General features: G+C 38.1%; 4 protein-coding genes and 1 non-coding gene across 5 annotated transcripts; 1 reads left to right on the top strand and 4 right to left on the bottom strand.

Moving 5' to 3' along the window:
* Positions 1-6,388: 6,388 nt before the first annotated feature.
* Positions 6,389-7,614, bottom strand: LOC112194441. Its single transcript, XM_024334682.2, has one exon. It carries the CDS (start codon positions 7,307-7,309, stop codon positions 6,617-6,619), a length of 693 nt encoding a protein of 230 aa, XP_024190450.1. The 5' UTR covers positions 7,310-7,614; the 3' UTR covers positions 6,389-6,616.
* Positions 7,615-8,678: 1,064 nt separating this feature from the next.
* Positions 8,679-10,730, bottom strand: LOC112166516 (taxane 13-alpha-hydroxylase). Its single transcript, XM_024303413.2, has 4 exons — positions 10,254-10,730; positions 9,494-9,956; positions 9,198-9,391; positions 8,679-8,987 (listed from the first exon to the last, which is right to left on the bottom strand). The coding sequence occupies exons 1-4, from the start codon at positions 10,728-10,730 to the stop codon at positions 8,679-8,681; spliced, it is 1,443 nt and encodes a 480-aa protein (XP_024159181.2).
* Positions 10,731-12,906: 2,176 nt separating this feature from the next.
* On the bottom strand, positions 12,907-15,820 carry LOC112182746. The gene is made up of 2 exons (XR_005805496.1): positions 15,360-15,820; positions 12,907-15,217 (listed from the first exon to the last, which is right to left on the bottom strand). It is a non-coding gene; the product is annotated as an uncharacterized LOC112182746 (transcript).
* Positions 15,821-17,118: 1,298 nt separating this feature from the next.
* On the top strand, positions 17,119-18,788 carry LOC112185875 (probable chalcone--flavonone isomerase 3). Its single transcript, XM_024324229.2, has 5 exons — positions 17,119-17,271; positions 17,388-17,480; positions 17,559-17,714; positions 17,801-18,027; positions 18,359-18,788. Coding segments are annotated over exons 1-5 (639 nt in total). The 5' UTR covers positions 17,119-17,270; the 3' UTR covers positions 18,521-18,788.
* A 2,023-nt stretch (positions 18,789-20,811) lies between these two features.
* LOC112171251 (RING-H2 finger protein ATL74) lies at positions 20,812-21,710 on the bottom strand. Its single transcript, XM_024308465.2, has 2 exons — positions 21,662-21,710; positions 20,812-21,579 (listed from the first exon to the last, which is right to left on the bottom strand). The coding sequence occupies exons 1-2, from the start codon at positions 21,708-21,710 to the stop codon at positions 20,972-20,974; spliced, it is 657 nt and encodes a 218-aa protein (XP_024164233.1). The 3' UTR covers positions 20,812-20,971.
* Positions 21,711-25,535: the final 3,825 nt, after the last annotated feature.

The following is a 25,535-nucleotide window of genomic DNA, read 5'->3' as shown; positions in this document are numbered from 1 at the left end:
TTATATGAACATAAAATAAAGAATTATAATTTGATAAATGGATCATGAACCATAACCTGAATGGTCACTCAATCCAAGCCTAAGTCTTCTGCGCTTCTCTCATGTGATATTCTCTTATGGGGCAAGAAAAACTATATTACCGATGATGAGAGAGTACAGGGACCTAAGCCTTATATAGAGGCTTGGATATTCAGTATCCTCCCATAAAAGAAACAGAATCATATTCCAATTAAACCTCTATTAATACATATCTATTTTGACAGACTAACTTAATAGCCAAGTCATATTAGATTTCCTACACTTTATTTATTCAGAATCCACATAAATAAAGTCTCTAGGAGTTAGATTCTCAATGATTCTCTAATTGCTTATTCTGCAAATAATAACAAGTTGTTGTGCTGAACGTGAACTTAAGATATTGTCCAAACATTCTTACAATCTCCCACTTGGACTATCGTAAGTTCACTCAACAAGAATGTTATTGAAAATCAGATGTAGCAATCACTCTAAAGTGTGCACCTGAGAAACATGAGTTCTATGAATCTAATTCAAGACTCGGTCAAACTGCAACCATGACATAAAGCTAAGGAAAGAATTATGTTTAACAAAACACAAGCACTCCAAAACTACTAATGCCACAACTGCAATCCACATGAGTCACCAACAAAGATATGACTGAAGAATACATGTGCTTATGTATGAATCTGAGTCTTAATGCAACATGTATATGGTCCTACCTAATGGTTTTGATCTCCAAAACCTCAAACACAAATTTCCAAAGAAATTTAATGAAAGTGTTTATCCATCTAAAAGATGCTGAATTGTTGCCTCAATATTCCGAGAGCAACATAAAATCAAATAGCTAATTCATAATCAAAGCACAAAAGGCCTTTATTAACATTGCAATAGCAATTTACCATGTTAGCATGAGATCTTTAATAGAAACTATAACGAAAGAGAAGTCCAAAGTCAAAATATAACAAGAAGATCATTGATAAGTAGAAGCTATCTACTCCCACTAAACCTGCCATACTTCAATGACATTAAACCAAAACAAACATGTATTCAGTACAACTTAATTTGTAGATAACAACGGAATAACTGTATTGCATATTGGCAGAAAAAGTCAAGTTGAGTTCAAGGAAAACTAATCTGAGAACATAGCCAAAGTAAGACAATATTCTTGTAGAAAATTACTCCTACTAACCCATAGAATTTTTAATGGGTTTCAAGAATTCTCATTGTAGTGCATCCAAAACAAAAATAAGAACTTGTTCAATCCAAAGTAAATCTTAAGACATCACCAACTTCAACAAACGGTTTGAAATAAGACTGATTAAGCCAAAAAAAAAAAAACAATTCAAATATCCGAAACTAATGAATTAAAAAAATTTATAGGCTGCAAAATACACAATTCATTAATTTTTTTTTAATTTTTTTTTATATGCAAATATCCTTTCATGCCATGAAATTTAACCATTACTCCCACTATGACAATGAGAATAATGAAAGCTAAAAGTTGCAGATTTAATCAATTATTTAATAAATAGAACAATGTCAAAATCAAGTACTACAAAAGATCCTTATAATAACAATAATAATAATAATAAATGTAAACAAGAAAATACAATACTTTCTCCCCCTTTTAAATTTTTTTTTTTTTTTTTATATTTTAAACAAGAATCAATTTCATATCCAGAAGACTTGGTAAGAAAACATTTTGTCTATGCAAATATATTCTTTAAAATAACTGAAAATCTGCAATTAATACATGCTTTTGGTGAAAATTTATTGTAACTTCAATGATATTCTCATGCACATAAAATCACAATATATATAGCAATTTTTGAAAATCTTCGTTCTATCATCATTTGCTTTAAAACAATTTGGAAGCATTAAAACATGTTTACAATATTTTACCCAAACATGTAGCCCACAATAGCTTGTAAATTGTGGATTCCAAATCATCTTTCTAACAAGAAATTTATACCACATCTAAACCAGAAACATGTGACTGCATAAAACAAATTGCTAATGTACTCTTTCATATTCAAATACTTAGCATAGTCATTACATTCCAAAAATAATTTCAGGAATAGATCATTTAGTACTTGAAGATAAAGGGGATACTGTTTGATATGTCTTACAAGTAATGAGAAAATAGTAGACACTTGTAACCATTATACAAATAATGATGTACTGTATTAAGCCCCATAAGTGTTTTTATCAATGTCAAGCAACACCTGTTGGCACGAAGACTTGACATTCTGAAGTTTCTAATTCACAGAACCAAAATAAAAGAAAACATGTTATCCCTGACACAGTCAACACCTGTTGGCAAGAAGAAAAGATCAGTTATCTTTATATGCTTTCCTTTATTTTGTGGTGTGCTGTTTTGCATTTTAAGAACATGAAGTCATTCCTCCTGTTGGAGATACATTCATGATCCTGCTATGCAAAGACACAAGTTTCTTGATCTTATAACCTCTATGATCAATGAAGGATCACAATGGCGGTTTGCTGTCTGCAACATGTACCATTGAGACACCCCAGAGACCTAAGATCAAAGTTGGTTCCTTTTGTCTCAATCAAGCACAAGGCTTGATGAAACACCAACTATCCTTACAGTAAAATTTAACAAGACTTAATCTTTGGGAGATATTTTCTATATTTTCTTGTCAATAAAATTTTACATAAGCAATTAATATAATGATTATCAACATATGCAAAGAACAATGTAGGATATTCAAGATCATATAGGAGTAATAAGATAAAAATGTATTCATCAACATATGATCATCACTAAATATCTTTATTAAATACCCAAGGCAGCATGCTTCAATTAAAAATTACATCCTTGACTGCTCTAAGCAATAATTGACAATCAAATATAAAATTTTAAAATGTACAGTTTCCAACGTTTCTTGAAAACATACCTTACGCTCCAAGTATTGCATAAAACATATCAGCGGAAGCAAACATAAGTGCAGCACAAAAGTATCTCTGCAATCTGATTTCAAGAAGTGTATCCTTGACGTCGAGTCTCAAAATAATTGACACATAATCAAAAGCTTAATATACATTCTGACATTAGCGTAAAGTAGTTAATGAATAGACAACCTTGAAGAACTTATTCGTAACTAAATAAATGACACGCATTTGAAAGCATTGCGAATTCATTTGCTTAAATAATATCTCTTATCTGTATAAGAACATATGGTCAAAAGAAGAAATTCCAATAACCAATCATAACATTTAATATTCATTTCGAAATTCCCCGAAATTCCACTATATTCATCAAAGCTTAGTTGACGCATGTTCAAATTAAGACACGCTAGCTACCGTAAGCATACAACACAAAAGTAAACTTTCAAAGGAGAATATAGTTGTACTCTGATTCCATATGGCAATCACAACAATTGACTGAAGATTAAAAACAAGTGTTATAAGAATGCATGAATTTCTCTGAGCAGTTAAAAAAAAACATTCATACCATAAAAGGTTCTCTATCCTGCATAAGGAAAATCTTTGCTTTCAATTGCTACAAGTTAGCAACATACAATAATTTTTATTGCATATTTAATATTGTATATGTCACTGCGTAAAACTTTCCTTCTCTTTATATGCATGTACAAATACGAAATTGACAAAATATTCCGGTGCTTTATCTTTAATAGCAAAAAAAAAAAAAAAAAAAATTTAACCACAAAATTTGGAGCCATAATTAATGATATGAAGACCAGGAGAAAAGACCCACCATATACCAATTATATATAAGTTAGATCAATTGTCACTGCAAAATCTAAGCTTTGAACATTAGCAGTGTTTTCTCTCTTCATAAGGTGCTCGAGTCCAGTGTCCCACGATACAAGTCTCAAAAACCATAGCTATGAAGGTTGCTGGATCTAGAACTATTGCATTTACCCTTTAGCAACCAAGACAATCAATATGCTCTCATTTAAACATTATATATGTGATGACAGTGTTTATCAATATCAAAATAATAAATTTGTACTGTTCATGCAAAACTGCCAAATACAAATATGTCAGTACTGATATGAAGTTTCTATATAAACACTTCCATGGTCATAACATTGCCAAAACAAATGCATAAAAGCAAAATTTTGAAGGTAAAGAAAATTCAAATAGTATATGTGTGTGTGTGTATATATATATATATATATATTTTTTTTTCACTACTTGGCAAGCACATAACCATCGATCAATGAATCAAACGTACAAGTACCTAGTACGTTATAGGCAAAATAATAGGCTTCGACAAATAGCAAAACCATTGAAACCCACAATTCAAGTTTCCTTTAGTTAAATCCCATAAAAATTGTTAATAACAAACAAGTCGATTTGGTTTCAACAAACATATGACTAGCATATAACACGTATTGCAATTGGTAGCATATATAGAAAATTTAGTCCAAACTTACTGATACCACACACACACAATATGTATATAGTTATCAATTAAAATGACCCTTAGACAATTAAAGAGGGATCTATAACTATATTGATGTTTACAATATCAAAATGGAGATTCTTTAGCAATTTCCATATATATATATATATATATATTAATTATATGCTACCTGCACGTTTCTTAAGAGCCAATAAAACAAAAAATTTTGGACTCCAAATTATCAAGCTAATATACATGCTCACAGAAGTAGTGTGTGCCTTAAACATTTATTATAATGATGAATCCATGATATTCAATAAATAAAATTAGTATAATCCCAGGACATATGTATACAAAGACACAAAGTGTAAAATACTAATAGAAAACCCAGCCTGTGAAACTTCACAATCATTGCATGTATTTTATAGTAACACAAGCATCATCATCATTATTATTATTATTATTATTATTATTATTTAGTAATAATGCAAGTTTATGATTTTATGTGCTCGTATAAATGGTAACAGAAGAGTGCAAGAAAGATAACATGAAGCTTAATTGTGTTACCGGACTGCAATTTGGTTCAATCATACTTCCTCCATAGTGGTGCAAACACTTCGCTGAAGTTGCATCCTTAATTGATCAAAGTACACTATTAGATTATATCAACTCAATAAGTCTAAAAACCAATCACTGAGAATAACAATTATGCATGCTTATACATCTATATGTACACACACAAATATTGGGGATAGAGAAATTCAAAAAGTGATAGTAATTGAAATTGCTCATCTGAATTGGGATTGATCCACCGGCGGTTCGCCATCACTTAAATACGCAGCAAGGATAATGGCTCATTTTTGTTTATGAGGTGACATCATCGTTTCACTCCTAACTTCTCTTTCCTTTTGGTCTGCCACTCAGAAGTAGAGAGGAGAACGGAATGCCCAGTTGTTATTTTCTTTACCTCTATTATCGCCCTATTATACTCTTAATGAATCGGTAGCTTCCAACTTTTCAACTCCTTGGTTCCTTGTTCCAACACCAAAAGAAAACAAAAGATTTCTGAATTAGACTATTAATAAAAGATCTATAATTTTGTGAAGTTGGCTCTGATACCAACTGTTAGATTAAATATAAATATAAGATAACTTCACAAGATAATATAGATACAATTATATGAACATAAAATAAAGAATTATAATTTGATAAATGGATCATGAACCATAACCTGAATGGTCACTCAATCCAAGCCTAAGTCTTCTGCGCTTCTCTCATGTGATATTCTCTTATGGGGCAAGAAAAACTATATTACCGATGATGAGAGAGTACAGGGACCTAAGCCTTATATAGAGGCTTGGATATTCAGTATCCTCCCATAAAAGAAACAGAATCATATTCCAATTAAACCTCTATTAATACATATCTATTTTGACAGACTAACTTAATAGCCAAGTCATATTAGATTTCCTACACTTTATTTATTCAGAATCCACATAAATAAAGTCTCTAGGAGTTAGATTCTCAATGATTCTCTAATTGCTTATTCTGCAAATAATAACAAGTTGTTGTGCTGAACGTGAACTTAAGATATTGTCCAAACATTCTTACAAAACATCAAAGCAATCCACAATGTATGATGGAGGTTAAGCTAGATAGGTCATTATCTTATGACACATCATTAGTGGACCAAACACCAAAAGTAATTTACATGCAAGTCCATCTCATGCCTCACACATGCCTGTTAGCTAATGATATGCTTACCAATTGAAGCACGTCCCTTCTACGTCAAGCTTACAAGAGTTAGAATCGATTCATGTTTCACAAATAACTCTTTACCAACTCATTGTTTGCATTCAAAGTAAACTCATCGCATATATGATATGTTACTCATATAAAACCAAACTTCTGCATTACTATACTAATCACCCATCAATAACGAAGCCGCCATTTTAGGAAAAGGAAAAAAATGGATCATGCATGTTCAATAAACTCTCTTTGAATTTCAATACTCTTACTAATTTACATGATGAACCACTAGGATTCAAATGAACATCAATGATGAATTGGGAATTTACATGATGCTTGATGAACCAATATGATTCAAAAGAACATCAATAATCAATTGGGATTCGAGCTTCAGTAAATGTTCTTTTACAAACTGAGCTTCGATTTTCAATTGGCCGAATATCATCTTCCCTGACCTTACATCTGTGCCTGCAACAACCAACTATTCTTGAGCTGCGACTGGGCCGTCTCCCTAAAACTCTTGACTCGGACCAAACAGAAATGAGTGCAGCCCATCCCCACCCCCAGCCCATAACCCGACCCGACATTAACTCTACTCGTCTTCAACAAATAACAAGCTGGCCCACTCTCCTCCCCCTTCCCCTGCACCACCAGCCCCCACGCTCGCGTTATCCCATCGATGACGGAATCTTCTGTGCCGTCAACTTCGCCGTCGTCCATCAGCTCCTCCACGAATATAACGCCTTCCGGCAACGGCGCCTCTCCGGCCTCCCACTTCCCCTTCAGCGCGTCCCAATTCTCCTCCTCCACTTTCTTCTCCGTCTCCATCCTCCGCTTCTCTTTCCCATCGTACACGTGGACCAGCAGCGGCGCCTCCCTTAGGTTCTTGACGATCTCCGTCACCGAATCCCTCATCCACTCGTCCACCTTCTCGCTCCCGCTCCTTTCCCGCCCCACGCTCCTCTTCGTTTCCGCCACCGCCACACTAGACGAATTTACGATTGTGCCCCTGCCGCGATTCCTCGGAGCCGGCATCGCGACGGAACAAGAACACCGCCGAGCGTAGTCAGAAGAACTGCACAGATTATTCTGATCTTGACGACCGACATATCGGGTGCCTCCGCAGTGAATGCCCAGCGACGACGCCATCCAATATTCGCCGGCCGAAACGACGACGTTTGGGGCTTTTTCAGGTTTCCGAGGACCTGGAGCAGGTAGATAGAGAGTCAGGTGTGGGATGTGATGATCTTAATTAGGAATCCAAATGTGAATGAGATTTGGAATTTTAATAGCAGCATTTGCCGTTTTGGAGTTTCAATTATTTCCGAATACCGTTTGGAAGTGGCAGTCTCTGTTTTTAAGCTTTGCCTTGCTGAGGGGGGCACGAGCTTGGTTGCTTCGAGCACGAGCCTCACACGAAACGCGCGTTTTGAATTCTTCTCAATGTTTGAATCGGGGTCGTTGATGGAGTCAGATCGAGGGTGTTGTGTTTTTTAAAGGCGGTTGACTACATGTTTTTATTGCGGATTGTGTGGAGGGTGGGTCTGAATTGGCGACGTACGGGACCTGGCGCGTGTTGACACGCGGAAAGTGCATGGAGTTCCCGGGTTGACGCAAGCGGGGCACAAGCTTGGCGGGAAGGGGAGCCAATCAAGCCAGCGATATTTGCCACGTAGGATGTTTCTGTTTTCCGTTGGAAGTCCACGTGTCACATGCTTGATGGCCAGGTGGATTTGGTTGGGGAAGAATGGGGAATGCGTGGCGGTACCGAAACGGCAAAGAATTTATGCGTTTCAAGAGTAGACACCACACCACCTGAGGGTTTCAGACTTTCAGTCAGTGTAACACCAACCTCTCACCTGATGAGCAATGCGTGCCCGTTTCAATGGCCTTAAACATAAGTTTTGATAAAACGTTGATGATGACCTTTTTCTTGTTTTTCTTCAACTACAAAACGAAATTTACGACTATCACAGATCATGTTAAACACGAGTATGTACATAATATATAATTCATTATAACATTTTGTGTACGTATGAATTTTATTTATTTTAATTTTAATGATTTAATTTGAAGAGTGTAACAATACTCATCATTTTTTTTTTTTTTTTTTTTAAGTGTACTCATTATTTGTTAGCTCACGAGAATTCATTCCTCATTTATTGATTATTGATAACTGTATATAGGCAGGAAATCCTCTGTCCCCAAATGAGATGGGGATAGGTGTCCCTCTTCACTGATTGGTTGATATAGATTAAAAAATTATTATCTTAAACTTTTGTTTAATTTTTTAATCTTTATATTCATTTTTTAATCCTTGTTAACCAATCAGAATGAAGGGACAGGGTGGGGATAGGGAAATGGGGACAGAAGATTTCGGTCCCTGTATATAATACCAAATATCCCGCGCTAGCTATGAAACTACGTACATATAAAAAGCACTCGGATAGTCTTGTGGTACATAAAATATGGTGATCGATGGCTTTCTCTTGCATGTGGTTCATATGGTCCGGTACTATTATATATCGTTCCTTTGGTGAAGTTTGACCGGAAGTCCCATGGCTGGATAAGGCAAGGGTTCACGTCTTAAAGGCTCGTCCTTGATCATCTGCGTCCATGAGTACTTTGTTAACAAATGATGAATCGTTAACAGCACTTCAATCCTTGCAAATTCTGCCCCAGGACAAATTCGCGGGCCTGCTCCGAATGCAATGTATGTGTACGGAGGAAATGATTTCGTTGAGTTCTCGAATCGCGATGGATCAAACCTGTTTGGATCTTCAAATATGTTGCTGTCCATGTGTGTACCAGATGCCACCCAGAAAACCTGCAAATGATTGTAGTTAACGTACATTCTGTTTGTAACTTTGGTTTTAAACCCTAAATTAATCTTGCATTGAACTAGCTTCACTTAATTATAACATTGTATCCGAGCCAAGTTCCATGCTCGATCAAGTTCAATTCAAAATACGTACTAAGTTTGAAGCTGGCTAGCTAGGCTAGGGTTAGATTTAGAGTTAGGGTAACATGCATGCACCTTCCATCCCTTGGGGATATCATAGCCATCGAAGTTAGTATCTCTCCATGCACATTTGAAGTTACCAAAAGCGGGGGGAGTCATCCTCATGAGCTCTTGGGCCACTCTCCATGTGTGCTTCATCATTTGGATTTCATTCCATGTAATGACCTTTCTTTCACTTCCTTCAACAGCTTTAACTACTTCTTTTTGCTCTGCATGTCCTCGTATATACAGTAAGTTGTGTTGAACGTACATCAAACAAAGTGATCGACATGGATATGGTAAATTATAGTAATTACAATTTCATTGGTTACCTTGAAGGACCTCACTGAAAATCTTGGAATCTGTAGAAAGATGCCTTAAAAGGAGGCTCAGGAGAATTGAGGTGGTGTCATGGCTAGCAACTATCACAGTGATGAGATTATCAACAATCTCTTGCTCTTGCAGAGGCTTACCAACTTCATCTATCAGAAGAAGCAGGGCTGAGATGATGTCATTGTTCTGGGGGGTCATTTTTGTTGCCTTATTCTTCTTTTCCTTGATGAGCTTGGTGAGGAGCTTGGCTATCCTGCCACGTGCTTGCACTGCTTTGTAAAATTGAGTGCCTAGAAGGTTTAATGGAATTGCCCACAGACCCTTGATGGCAATAGTAAAGTCTTCAAACAATGTATCTTGGTCTTTGCCTTCTGGCAGTCCAAAAAACAAACTGCAAGTAACCTTGAATGTTAATCTCTTCACCAAAGGCACTAATTGTACTACATCCTTGCCATCGAGTTCCTGCAATCGAAATAGATATTAGCTAGGGTTATGTGGCTCGATGCAATATCATCATATATATTTTTTTTGGCTGAAAGATGATCGAGTGAAAGAGAGGAGTAACCTCTTTTGAATAAACAACAATATTCAATATATATATATGTGTGTGTGTGTGTGTGAGAGCCGATACTACATACTACAATATTTTTTTTCTTTTGAGATAAAACCCTACACCCCATATCTGATGAGTTCATTAGAGATACCTTGCCTAACAAGACAGGTTAGAACATGTATAATTTGACGAAATTAAACCATTACCTTGAAAATTTGGTCTTTGACTAACAAATCGATTTCGCCTACAATTCTTTGAATGTTTTCTGGCTTTAGGAAGTTGGTTATGGCACTCCTCACAAGCTTGTGCCTAAACCCAGAAATCTCAAATATGCTGTGCTTTCCGAGAATTCTGGCTACAGTTGCTACTTGGTTGCCTCCAATACCAGTGTCACCTCCACCAAACACAAACCGGTTTCCAGCTTGGCCAGTTATAACCACCGTTTTAGATCCCATGAGCGAGGTCTTGAAGACTGGTCCATACTTGAGGATACGGGACCGGATCCACTCATCGGATCCGTCCTGTATTTGTGCTCGGATGAAGCTTATGGACTCTCCAATTAACGGAATACCAAATGACCCTGGTGGAAGTTTCTTCCCTAGTGATGTTTTAAACTTGATAAAATACCCAGAAAAAAGTGATATGAGGGTCAAAACTAGTATCATCAACGAGAGATCTTCCATCTTAATTTACAAATGTGATAAAGTTTGAAGAAAATGGTACGTGACATAATGGATTATATAGGGGTCTAAATGACGCAAGACCAAATGAGTTAACCTTATCATAAGATGTTGAATTTCGAGTAAGCACAAAAGTATAGGTTAAGATCTAAGAAGGCAGTCCAAACCTAAAACTAATTAAAAGAGGACCGACGTCTTTGTACTTTTGGTATGTTAAATATGAGTAAAGTTGCAATAGGTGCTTTGCTTTGGCCAGAGGTACCTATGCAATTGAGGCGACACTCATTTTTATCACCGTTCTTGTCCTCGTTGTTTGTTTGCCACAGATAATGGTCAACAGAGTGACACCATGGTCTACTGATGACAGTACGTTCGTAGCTACTTTGTTTATATCACAATTAGATGCCAGCTACCTGCTTTTACATAGTTTTACTATGTAGAGGAATGAAGCAATGGAATGCGAATTGTACGTTATTTCTAGATTCAATAAATATAATGGAATAGCAAGTACTCGCACGTATCAACGAGCATGAGTTGTGCAGAAACAAGGAGACTTCACAATTCACATGACAGTTTATAAAGTTTAGACCTCTCTATCTACTATTGGTTGGTCTTACGTTTAGATGCTTCAATTTACACTCGGAGAATGTTAAAAAAAAAAAAGAACAAACAGTTGAAACGTCTAATGTAGCCTAGTGTGAAGCAGATTGATCCGAAAATTTAAATAATAAATAATCCATATAACAAAACTACTGCAGCACATATGCAATGCATTGATTTTTTTATTTTTTATTTATTTTTTAATAAATTGCTAGTGCGTCTTACCTCAAACCTTGATTAATGAAACTGTCGAATATAAGAGGGGACATTATTAATTCATCTGCCCATTACTATATTGCATAAGAAGAACTACCCGCAGGTAGGCCTGGCAACTGGACGGTCACGGGCGGGTTACGGGCGGGCTTAACAGGTTGACGGTCTTAACGGGTTTAACCCGTTAAGATAACGGGTTGAGCCCAACGGGTTCGCGGGTTACCTGTTGGAACCCGTTAAGACCGCTAAGTTTTTTTTTTTTTTTTTTAAATATATATATATTTTCCAACCCATTACCCATTGAAACTCTTTTTTTAAAATTTTTTTTTCACTTTCTAGATATTATAATATCAATGTAAGCTACTTAGTTAATTAGGAATTCATCAAGTTGCTGAGATTGGCAAAGCAAGCTTATAACCCAAGTTGGGGCAGCAAGGTAATTGTCAAAAATTTCCCATCAAGTTATTAATCAAATGACCGTAAACACAAACTGAAAGAGTTATTCATCAAGTTCAAACACTAGATTAGTAGCAGAAAGACTACTATGCTTCAACACTTCCAAGTACAAAGTCCAAGTTTTTGATTTCAGATACCCTTTACCAACTATAAATGAATATATTAACAAAGGAAGAGCAAAGCCCTATATGTACAATGTACACAATGGTCATCAGACCAACCAAGGACACACCCCAAACAGAAATATTAGCCAAGAGAGACGATTCCAATTAGTCACAAGAAAGAAATTGCAGCAGACTTTAAAACCAATACAGCTTAGAGGGACAAGAATTAATAGTATGAGGGAAATAAACAGATACTTTGTCTAAAGTCGACAGCTTCCCTTTGATTATCATCCCCAATATGAAGATCATGCCGTTGGTGTTTTGGCTAAACCAACGTAGAGAACTCCAAGAACTTTTGGTTGATAAGTGCAGTAGACATCTCAAACAACTCATCAGAATTTTACTGAGGCCAACATCCATTCGGATCAATCACAATGAAAAACACCAAAGGATCTTTCCTTAAAACCTGACTGACTGACTGTTTCTGCACTGCAACTCAAAGACAAGGGAAAGCAAGGAATAATTTTTCCTTAAAACCTGACTTACTGATTGTTTCTGCCTGATCCACTCATGCCACACAAATGCTTTCCCCCATTTCCAAGTATGTGAAGAAAGCATAGCCTCAAGGAATAACGAAGTTTAAGAATCTTTATCCAATTCAAAGGCCAAGTATCAACTTCACAGTGAGCAGTTACAAAAAAAAAGTAAATTCTTTAGGTAAAGAGAAACAAAACCCAGAAACAGAACATTTTTAGCTTCAATCCTTCTCCGTTGTCTTCCTCTACTGGTTCTACGTTTTTTCATGAACAACTGACCTCAAAACCAAAACCTTAATATATAAACTAGCTTTGCATCACATTTGCTAAACAACAGCTAAACTCCAATTCTAACAATTCCATGAGCTTCCTAGAAACAGAAGCCCATAAAGAAGTGCAGAATCAAACCATCTCCACAGATTATCTAGCTCCTTTGCCCCTTCATATTCTCAGAAAAATCCATATATATACAAATCCATATATATTGCACATCAGAAAAATAAAAAAACCCAGATCCAAATACAAACACCAATTCGCAAATCCCAGAAAATACAAACACCCACTAGTTCGCAAATCCCAGAAAACAAACAATACAGAGATCGATAGAAAGAAAGCTAAGAAAACATAAATGAAACAGAACAATCATGACTCACCATGGAGCCCGTCGGCGAGAACAGAACAAGCTGAAAATGCAGAGTTGCGAGAAGTGAAAGAAGAGAAATGGGTAGACTGTAGAGGGTTCCGTCGGCGAACTCTTTGGCAGCGGCGGCCGGCGGCGTAGAGATGGGTAGACTGTAGAGGCCTAGAGGGTTCGAGCAGCTAAAATGGAGAAGAGGAGAGTGTCAGCGAGAGAAGTGAGGGTTAGACTGTTAGAGTGCTAGACTGTGTTTTTTTTTTTTTCTTTCTAATTGGGCTCCATGGGTTCCGTCGTGCAAACCGTTTCCGCCCGTTAACTAACGGGTTGTTAACGGGTTGGCAGCTCATTAACACGTTAAGTTATTGGGCGGAAATAAATGAGTTTTTAGCTGGCGGTTAATGGGCGGTTAACGGGTCATGGGCTGAATTGTCAGGCCTACCCGCAGACAAGTCGACCACTATAAATGGTGATACTGAATCATAATAGTAAATGCAATCTCGTAAAAGGCCCGAAAAGTTTCGAGTAGATTCAGAGAAGCAGTAGTCATTGTTGCAAATGTGTATAAATATAATTCCCACATTGGAAAAATATAACTTTACTTATGAGTTTATAAGGGTTTGAGTCACTTCATCCATTGCCAATTGGTTTTGAATGTGAACCTCATATCATGATATCAGAGCTGGTTACCCACCTGTTTGGTTTCAGGGATGGCTACACATGCTCACCGTCACCCGATATAACTTGTCCACGTGTATGACTTGAGAAATCGCCACACGTGTAAAGGCAGGGATGGCCACACGTGCTCACCGTCACCCGATATAACTTGTCCACGTGTATGACTTGAGAAATCGCCACACGTGTAAAGGCATGTTGAGAATGTATATAAACCCCACCACTTACTAGGGACGCAATAGTTACCGGCTTCATTGAAGAAGAAGAATCGAACACTAAAGCTCTCCCATTCTCGACGACATAAGCTGCCACTTTATTATGATCTTCTCTGATAAAGCATATATGTGATCACTATGATCACTCCAATAGTACCGTGATCTATTAGCCATAACTGCTGGAATCTAGACCAAAAGTTTTAGGGGATTGGGTTAGAGCAGAAAATATAGATCAATCTTAAAAGAACACAATCCCTAAAGTCAATAGAACTACATAACATACATTGGAAAAACAAATAATCTATTTCTTATACTATAAAGAAACTAAGGGCTAGTTTGGAATTGTTGTGACTTTTAAAAAAAACTGTTGCTACTGTGTTGTGAGAATAATTAACTGTGAATTAAAACAGTTTCGTGTTTGGTAAATAATATTTTTAAAAGTGTTGTCAGTACATAAAACAACTTCAGAGTGTGTTTTGATCCACAACAGCTTCTAAAATCAACTTTTGGGCTGCTTTTAAATTCTGTTGCTAGTGACCTATAATTTTTAATTAAAGCTGCTTTTTATTTATGGGTGCTAAAATTTGCACACCTCCTTTTACATTCTACACACCCATTTTGCTGCTTTTACCAAATCACCCCTACACAGCGACAACTAAAACACACACACTCTCTCTCCCCCTCCCTCCCTCCCCCTCCCTCCAGATTCCCACTTGGGAAACCCACACTTTAAGCTTTGTACTTGAATTTTCATCATCAAAACGAATGGTGAAGGCCAAATGACGGCAACCTCCCTCTCCGGTCAATTGAGATTACCGCCAATATTTTTAAGGTGAGAGAAGATTTGGTAGATGGGTTTTTGGTGGATAAGTTCCTAGATAAGACGGGGATGAAGGGCACTAGGTAATGGACTGAAGGAGGAGAGGGACTTGAGTGGATTGAAGGACGAGAACCGAGCCACCAAGCAAATTGATAAACAATGTAATGTCCTTTTTGGGGTCTTCAGCATCCAGAAATAGTAGTTGGCTTATTATCAAATCTGCCTCATATCATCCACCTGCCCATCATCAAAACTCAATGAAACAAAACCCATAAATTCCATCTTCTAACAATTCAATTCAGCTTCCAACAAACACGAGAGTACAAAAATTCACAACATTGTCCAAAACCCATTTCAATAATTCAAATGAAAATGAAACCTGAGAACCCAAGAAGATGATTCTCTGACGGAGGAGCATGTTGGTGGTATCGAGCTCTTCGAATCTGGGGACGCGTGGAGCTGAAGTAGTAGTAGTAGCGACGAACTGAAAATCCCAATTGCTGGACAAGGTGGGTCTTGTAGGTGACGAGGCTTTAACCAGACCGACGCCCTTCCTCCTTGTTGTTGTGCTGCAATCAATGATACTAGAAGCGCTAGTGCTATTAAGACCATTGCTTTTGACAATGGCCGGGTGGGAGTTGAAGCTGAGGCTGCGTATGTCATCATCCTCCCTTTTTTCTTTTATCTGGGTTTGTCTCTCAAATTGGGAAGGAAGGAGAAATAGGGTGGTTGCCGTCATTTGTTGCTTTGATTGCACAAATGGGGTTTTGTGGATGGAGAGAGAGAGAGAGAGAGAGAGGGGAGAATGGGGTTATGTGGATGGAGGGAGATAGAGAGAGAGAGAATGGTAGTTTTGGAAAATAAACATTGTGAATCGATAAGAAATATTAAAAAAAAAAAGACAAAAGATGTGTAGAATGTAAAAAAGGGTGTGCAAATTTCAGCCTCTTTATCTATTTACCAAATAAAATAAAATCTAAAATTTTAAAGAAAAACTGATTTTTTTTTAAAGAAAAACAATCTCAAATGGGGCCTAAATAAATATAAAAGTGACACACATAAATTGAGAAAATGACCAGGATCTTGATTTCAGTTTAAAAGTGATTTTTTTTTTCCTGTTAAAATAACAAATTTATCCTAACACCTAACTTACGAATAAAATTTCTTTATAAAAAATAATATTTAAACCAACATAGACAAGAAGACATTAAATTTTAAAACCATGATCAAGAACACCACCACCTCTGCGCAATACAAATTATATTTTCTAGTTGTATAAATGTTTGGCCAGAATTGATTAATCAAATCAAAGTATAAACAAAAGAAATGGGACTTCCCTTGAATCCAATTACGTACAGCAGCCAAGGGAAAGGGTAGGTAGAAGGAGTGGTGGTTACAAGCTTAGTTCGATGACCACGTGGGTGGTTGAAGGCCTTTTGAATATATAATTTTACTTTACGGCCAAAATACAAACAAAAGTGGAATTTTCATAAATGCCCCTAACCTGCACAATAGATAATAGGGTTAACTGGTTAAGTAACTTTTCTTGAAATGTTGAAGTTAAAACCGACATTTTGGATACTAATTGTTTAACAAAAATTTGTAAAAACTAAGAAAGTGGCAATCTTTGTGCCTTCGCAAACAAATAAATTCTTAACCACTGCAAGTGGCCTAGTGGTTATTGCCTAGTTGAGTGTGCTCTCCAATCTAGGTTTGAACCCCGAAGCTGTCAAAGTGGCTAGGCATTGTGCTACAATGCACAGTTGGAGCATTTCACATGCGCCGAAGGGGTTTATCTTGGACCTAGGAAGCTTTTAGGTTCCACTTGACAAAGTAAAAAAAAAAAAAAACAAATAAATTCTTGACGTGTGAGTGTATCGGAAATCAATATCAAAATTAATTATTTTTCTCATAAAATCAAGATTCATAACGTTTGACCGTTTGAATTTATAGCTTATTTCGTATTCGCTATGATTAACCTGAGGTGATTATGAGGACAATAAATTGTTGGTAGTTACACATATTGGATTGTAATAAACATTTGGGGATCTTATTGGAATTTTCCCATATTGAGTTGGGGAAGGTGAGATGGTCACAAGCTTGGCAACCTCCACAACCTACCACTTAGGCCAAGACTGGAAGACCTAGATGAGTGTCAGCTGAAGTAACACCCCGCAAGATATTATATAGAGGCTTAAGTGTCACCTCTACCCTCATTATTCTTCCAGACAACTACTTCAATCTCACCATTTCTAAATTGCTAATAGGATCCTCGATCAAAAACACAGCTAGTAAGAACTCCCTTCCTCGATCGATCTTAAACATAATGTTCATCTTGTTCAGTTTTTGTTTTGATTTGTACCAAAACTAATTTTTTTTTTTTTCCCTTTCTGTTGATGCATTACAGTGGGTGCAGTGAGTGCAGAAGTAGTGTTGGTGGATGAAATCCCTTTTCCTTCAGTGATCACAACCTCCAAGCCATTAGCTCTTCTGGGTCATGGTAAGGTCTTTGTTCCTGCGTTTAATTTTATCAAAGAGAAAATGAAAAGTTACTGATGGGTAAATTGGGTTTTTACAGGGATCACAGACATTGAGATACACTTTCTGCAAATCAAGTTCACAGCAATTGGGGTTTACTTGGACCCTGAGATTGTTGGACATCTGCAGAAATGGAAGACCAAGAAAGGAACTGAGCTTGCAGAAGATGATGACTTCTTTGATGCTCTTATTTCTGGTAAAGTTAGAATATCATATATCGATGATCAATCTGAATTATTTGAAGAATACCCTTTTGAACAAATTATGTACCTATATATGCAGCTCCTGTTGAGAAATTTCTAAGAGTTGTGGTGATCAAGGAGATCAAAGGGTCTCAATATGGGGTGCAGCTTGAGAGTTCAGTGAGGGATAGGTTGGCAGCTGATGACAAATATGAGGAAGAGGAGGAGGAAGCCTTGGAGAAGATTGTTGAGTTCTTCCAATCAAAATATTTTAAGAAGGATTCCATCATCACATTTCATTTTCCAGCTACTTCCCCTACAGCTGAGGTAAGAATGATCAAACGGTAGGAAGTAGCTAGGTAATTAGTAGGATCACTCCTTTGTTAAAGAAAATGATATTATTTATAAGAGGAAGTTTAATAGGACTATTGATCATATTACTTTGTTAAACAATTATCTGGTCTAGATTCACGATCTATCACTATATAACACGTGACCGTATTTGAATGTTATGTTATGAAATGATCGTTTTGGGCAAGTGATTATGTTGGATTGTTAAAATATGTGGTCAAGATTCACGGTCTAAGTCTTTCACAAATAACATGTTGCGATATTTTACAAGGCAAATGATTAACACTCTGAGACCGTGTGTGTGCAGATTGTGTTTACTGCTGAAGGGAAGGAGGAGTCGAAGATCAAAGTGGAAAATGCCAATGTTGTCGAGACGATCCAGAAATGGTATTTGGGTGGAACAAAAGGAGTTTCTCCTTCAACCATATCTTCCTTGGCTAACACACTCTCTGCTGAATTGACCAAGTGAACCGTCACTTGGCCATTGTTGTGTGGTTGTAATGGTTTTAATTTTAGCGGGTTGGTACTGGTTTTGCTTATTGTGCTACCTGTTCTATGTAATAAATTGGTCCTGATATGAATGTAGAGCCGTTGGAGTGCCATTTCTTTTGACTGTTGAAGGTGAATGGTTAGGAGAGTTACACTTGCATGAAGTTCATCCAAAAATCTCTGTTCAAACTGCTTCATTTTTCAGAGATCATCAGAAGGAGGCAGTAGCCATTGATGTGTTCTCCCTATTAAGGCTTTCATTCTTTTCAAGCCTCATTCTAATCTTGGAGCCTGAATGGTAAAGTTAAGTTTGGATATGTGCAAATGGTAGGTTGGATTGGACCGAAGCCTGTCTTAGAAATGTGACTCAATTTGACCATTCCAACAAGGTTGCAACTTGGGTTGGGCCAACCCACATTAGCCCAATCTAATCTAATTTTAAGCCCAAATTGGCCCAAAATGAATCCAAACATAAGTAACAACCCGAATGGAAAGTGCTCAAAACTTAACTTCGGTTGTTAAAAAATGCTCAACTGACCGTCAGCCCTATACCGAAAACATATGCTTAACTTTCTCATCCATCGACCGTAATATATTTATCGAGATATTTTCTAATGTAACTGTTAAATTACAAAGTAACGTATATTTGTCATATTTAGTTTTGCATTCGAATATTATTTCTCGAGTTAACCACTTCAACATCACCATGTGGTTTGATGATCCGTAACTAAAGTTCATCTAGTTTCGCACTCATTTTCTCGCTACCCTATTCGTACAATCAAGTACTGTTACAATATAGAATATAGATATAGCTAGTAGTGGCACATAACATGGTACTGTAATGCATGTTTTCAGTGGACAAATTGTGGAATGATTCTACCGAAAGAAATTGTAGAACATGACTGCGTGACTACCTAGCTCCCACAAGAGATCGAACCAGAACATTGTACCACAAGTTTCTCTATAAAAATGTATTTGCCGCAATCTTTGGAATCCAAGAAAAATCTAAAAGAAAGTTACAGATCAATCAGGTTTAAAAGAAACCCGTCTCTTTGTAGACCAACTGATATATTATGCTTAATATAATGTCATCATCACACCAGCTCATTACTTGGAAAACATGGTTTGAGGTAGTGATGCAGGAATCAAAAATTTTATTTTGTGGACCAGAAAAAGGTAGTGGAGGTGAAGAATGGAAGGGAAAAAGAGTTTTGAGATTCCATTCTTTTCAGCACACAGTGTGATACTTCCTGACCAGGTGCTGCTTTTCAATATGCTTGTGGCAGTAGATATAATTGCCCATCAAATCAAACAGGGCAAAATAGGAAGGTGCTTTGGATGATAAACTTGAACTTTTTTTTTTGTTTGGTCTGAATGATAAACTTGTACTTGTACAAAACTCTTTGTTTATACTTCACATTGCTGCAATGAAAACAGAACGGGAAAATCACTTGTCCAGTGGAAATTGTACATAACTTGATCTTGAATTGGGATTGAAAATATTTCATGGGACTTCCTCAAAACATAAAAAGTATTATATTATCAACCGGTGAATGAATGAGACATGTTTGACAAATAAGACCTAAGCACGAGTAAGGACTTCAGTAAGGATACTGTAATATCACTAATATGTTTGATGAATTGCTATAAGAGCAAGTTCACCCGTTGGGTCACCAGGTCACCCACTATTAATTATTTTTTAGTGTTAATTTCATCATCTGGGTCACAAGCACAGTGTATTTCGTACCCTGGGTCACCATGGTGACCTGCACAGTATATTTTGTGCCCTAGGTCACGAGCACAGTGTATTTCGTGACCTAGAGAATGAAAATATACACTAAAAAGTAGTGAATAGTAGGTGACCCGGTGACCCAACGGGTGAACTTGCTCTAAAGAGATAACTTTATAAAGAAAAAAACTGAAATTATGGTCTCATGAAGAAAAATTCTTAAATCTGCCGCTCATATTATATTTATAACATGTACTCGAGTTTTGAAGTATGTGTATATGGAAGTCTAACAAGGATGTGTTAATGTAATTCTTCTGAACTCCAAGAGTGCAAGAGATTCCTTTACACCCTAAATATGGAGATTAGAGGGTTGAAGTTTACACTTGAAAACTTTATCCAATTGGTATTCCCTGGCTTGGAAAAGGGATTTTCACTTTCAAGTTAAATACCACCTCTAGAGCAACATAGAGCAGATAACATTATCCATCATATATATTGCAATTTCGGCAAAAAAGAAAAAAAAAGCAGATAACAAACATTTGTCAACCTCAAAAACCTCATTAGGCATTTGCTTATAGCACTTCAGATAGATCGATCTCTTACCATAACTAATATAATAAACTAAAAACAACAAGCTAGCTACATTTAACCAAAACAAAAGATAGTCACAATTCTATTTTGCCTAATGTCCAAGCACTATGATCAATTAGCCTCATCACCAGCAACAGCAACCACCACATCATTCTGTCCTTCTGAAGAATCTGAACCTTGTGGTTGTGGTTCCAGCAATGACTGCCTGCAAGTTGGGCAAGAAGAATGTGACAAGAACCATGTATCTATGCACCTCACATGGAACCCATGGTTGCACTTTGGCAAAACCCTAACTTTCTGCCCATCTGAAAATTCCCCAAGGCAAATTGGGCAGTCAGTGGCACTAGGAATGTTAAGCACCCCAGTCCCATATGACACAATGGGTATCTGCCTCAATGTGCTCTTCTTAAGCCCTGTGGCTGCTAACCTTGCTGCAGCCTCATCTGGGGTCTCAAAAGAAAACCTCCTGCTGCATCTGAGGGCACACCTCACTATTGAGTTTAGACCTAATGCACATATCAGGGCACAGAGAAGAGCTGCTAGGATGATCACCATGTTGGTGTCGAAATTCGCTTCGTTCGAGTATGGTCCATTATGTGTTCTGCTCTCATTGGCAGGCTGGCCTGGGTCGAGGAGGAGGCGGTGTGGACGGTGGTGATGAAGAACAGTGCTTACCATTGAGAGTGGTATGATGAAGAAGAAAATTTTGAGTAAGTAGTCTCAAAACTTCGTACCTTTTCTTTTTTTGTTGAGCTTATGCAAAATGGCTTGGATTTGGGCTTCTCCATGGTTCTTTGGCACAGAATCGAACCACGAAGGAGATTGAGAGAAGGGAATTCATCTCCCCCATGTACAAAGCTACACAGCTCTCTCTTTTTTGATCCACTTCTAGCTCCTTTTTGATGCTCAAGGCTGGAATAGCAGAAAAGAGTGAGGATTTAAAGTCTGATATGGGCCTTTAATATGACTTTGAAAAGAGCATAATTTGGTGGTAAGGTAAAGGGCGATGAATAGTACTATTCATAAAAGACTGTAAAGGTTGAAACTTGAAGGGTAATCAACTAATTGATCACCTTAGTTTATACTGCAAATCTTCAAGACTCCACCTTTATAACACAGACTTGTAAGAAAGAAGAGGGAAGAAGATAAAGTGATGCAGAGAGAGGCTAGGAGGGTGATTGCCTTGATATATCATAGTTTTTGTGGATTGTGAGAGGGTTATATATGGACAAATATTACAGTGAAAGTCTTGTAGTATCTGGATTGTGGCTAATGGGCATTTGAGTTCGAGATAGGATACCAAATGAGATTAAGATGGGTGTCTTTTCATTATGGTGTCCATTATTGTTGAGATGTTATACACCGAAGAGTCTTGGGTGAACCAAGGTCCACATGCACCATGAGTTAATTCTCGATACTATTCACTCATGGTGCATGTGGATCTTGGTCCATACTAAAATTTTCAGTTACCCACATACAGGATTAAAGGTTAGAATCATATAGGAAAAGAAAAAGGTAGTCATTTGCAAAACCAAAAAATAAAGTGAGTGAAAAGGTTGCCTAAGAATTTTGGATTAAAGTACCTGATCCTAATCTAACCTCAAGTATGAGTTAAGAAGAAAAGGTTATTCCCAGAACAAAGTGCTTGTTCCACTCCTACACTCTTTATCAACATAAGTCAAATCCCAGAACGATCTAATCTTATATTCTTATTACATAATTATTGAGGTAACGCTAATGTCGACAGTTGCTAATCTTGTAATAGTTAAGGTACTATACTACTTCAATAATAGTTCTGGGTTTGGTACTTTGGTCCCTTCGTAGCCGATTAAAAGGACCCATTTGCTAGTTTAGACCAGGATGTTTGCCACAAGCTAAAAACAACCAATCAAGTCACTATATATCAGTATATATCATAGGCTAGAGACATATATGGTTGATGGTGGTTTAGACCATTTATACATTTCAGGTCTAGTTATGTTTGGTTATTTGGTCTAACCCATACAATATCTACCACAGGAGCTTGTGTTGTGGAAAATGGTGATGCTTTCAAAGCACAAAGGAAAAGCAAGCAAAGTTGCTGGGAAGCCTTCTACGTCTGAGGCATCACAAAATAAGCAGTCTTTTGTTGTTGATGGCCTTAAAACCTGTTTATACCTACACTAGCAAGCTAGTTCTCTACATCACCAAGCATAAGTAACACCCACTTTGGGACATCCACGAGACATGGTGAGGCCCAACCGCTACTTGCATCTTGTAGCCCTATGTTCAAGCTACGCTACGGTATCCGGAAGTAGCAAATCCGTCGCCGGGAAGTCACCTTTCCGGCCTTGCCAAGTTGTCTCCACAATATGCTTCTCTAGACTAGAATAGTGGGTTCTTGTCCCACATCTAAGAAAATGTAAAGGAGATGGCTTCCTTCATCTATAAAAGGAATGCCTCCTCCCACAACTCAACACATTCATTACATCTCTTGTAATCTTGTTAGGCCGCAAGGCTCAACACACTAGTGCACATTCAAGTGGACGTAGTCTCCCGCTCATGCGGAGGCGAACCACTATACTTCGCTTGTGTCGCTCTCTCTATCTTTACTTATCGTTAATTAGATCCCCCAACGGATCCAAGCGTTAACATTGGCGCCGTCTGTGGGAAGCCAACACAAAGGCTTCGTCACCTACCACGAACTTTGACCCGAAAGTGTCGAGTCAACACTCGTTCAACATCAAATAAGAACCGGTCAATGCTTGGTCAACGCTGGAGATGGTCGGTCAACGCCCGGCAGAGCCGGTCAAAGCCCGGCGGGGTCGGTCAACGCCAGTCAAGGTTGGTCAACGCCCAACCCATGAAAGTCAACGCTGGCACCACCAAAAAAAAAAGCAAAAAAAAATCTGGGCGGCCAAATTTGCTCTGGACACCCAGAGAACTTCTCTAGGCACCCATGGCCATTCTTCACTCATCATCAGCGGCACCGCCACACTAGTTCAACGGCAACATAAAGCTTGCACCGCCAACTTCTGTCAGCGGCACCGCTGAACGCCCCAACCCCAGTCATGGCACCGCTAAAACACCAGCAGCGCCGAGCTCCTCCGCTGAACTTCGCTACGCTCCGCCGAACTTCTCACCCGCTGAGCTCCGAGTCTTCCGCCGAACTTCGATCCGCCGCTGAGCTAGCATGCTCCGGACTCAACTCCTCCGCTGACCATGCTCCACCGCTGACCATCACTTCCGCCGAACTTAGTCAGCGGCACCGCTAAACTACACGACTCCGCTGAGTCACCGCTGAGCATTACCGCCAACCAAGGCTTCCTCCGCCGAGCCCCGCTCCGCCGAGCTGCTCCACCGCTGAACTCTCCTCCGCTGACCATCTTGACCCACCGTGCAAAACCTCCTCCGCTAGCGGGAAACTTCTCCGCTAGGCTTCGTCAGCCGGAAACAAAGCTCCGCTAGATATCCATCAGCGGCACCGCTAACCTTCACTGCGAGGAGCCACCGCTGGCTAAGGCGCCAAAGCTCCGCTGAACACCAAGTCTGTGCTACCGCTGACTGTACACCGCTAAACTCCACACACCCAGCAGACCTTTTGGCCTGTCCTTCAGTCTCTGCCTTACGCTTCCGCCAAGCATCACCAAACCGCCAGGAATCACCGCCAAGCGGCAACCGCAAATGGCAAGGTCCAATTGACGTGACCGTTCACCTGCACCCGTCAAGACCATCAGCTCATCCATGACTAACTCGAGCTCATTCCCTATCAACCAACGGTCATCCACAACGACCTCCAGGAACATTTCTGGATGTTCCTTCAATTATTGGCATTCATTCAAACACTTGCCTTCAAGCACGGCCTTGGGCTCTAAGCTTTCAGCTTCTACGCTGATCAGAGCTTCAATTAAAGATGAGTTTTTCTCCTTCATGCTTTATATGCTTACTGAGTTCTCTACGAACAAGTGAACATTAATAATCTATCCATGCAATTACGTCTGTGAGATGGCCGCTGCACACACGTATCATGCTTTCTATTACACACTGATACACATGGTTTGTTATGGCATAGTGCAAGGCCACGTATCAGCAATACCACACACCTATTTATCTATCTACATTTCTCTGTCTTACATAACAGCATGATACACAGCTCTAATGCCACCTATCAAATAGCATGATATATTTCATACTTGGCTACGTGTGCACACCTACAACACACAATTTAGTTGCTTTAAAACATATTTTATGCACAGCACAACTAGGACGTATGGTCGGTATTCATCATCATAAATCCAAAGTACTCTTTGGCAGCTCATAAAATTGTGTTTAGCCTCTATATACATACCATCATATTGAAAGTGCATACCTCTTGGGCTACAGCTCATCACTTGTCAACATGACAATGATTATTACTTACCTCCAATATTCAAAAATTGAATCACCATTGTTTCATCATGTGAGCAACTGGGTATTCATGCATGCTTTGACGGAAATGCATTCCATGAATACATGCTTCTTATGTCCATCTAAGTTCAACGTCTCTTGACAACATAGCCGGTGCACGTGTACAGGGTGTAGGTTTGTATCTATCACTTAATGCCATGCATATATACAAAGCCGCAATATTACTATGGTCACCACTGACATTTTCAAACATGTGCACATTACATATCTATTGCACATATTTAATCAA

The sequence above is a fragment of the Rosa chinensis genome, chromosome 1 (genome assembly GCF_002994745.2).
Source record: "Rosa chinensis cultivar Old Blush chromosome 1, RchiOBHm-V2, whole genome shotgun sequence".
NCBI classification, from domain to species: Eukaryota; Viridiplantae; Streptophyta; class Magnoliopsida; order Rosales; family Rosaceae; genus Rosa; species Rosa chinensis.
This window is presented reverse-complemented; position numbering and strand designations above follow the sequence as displayed.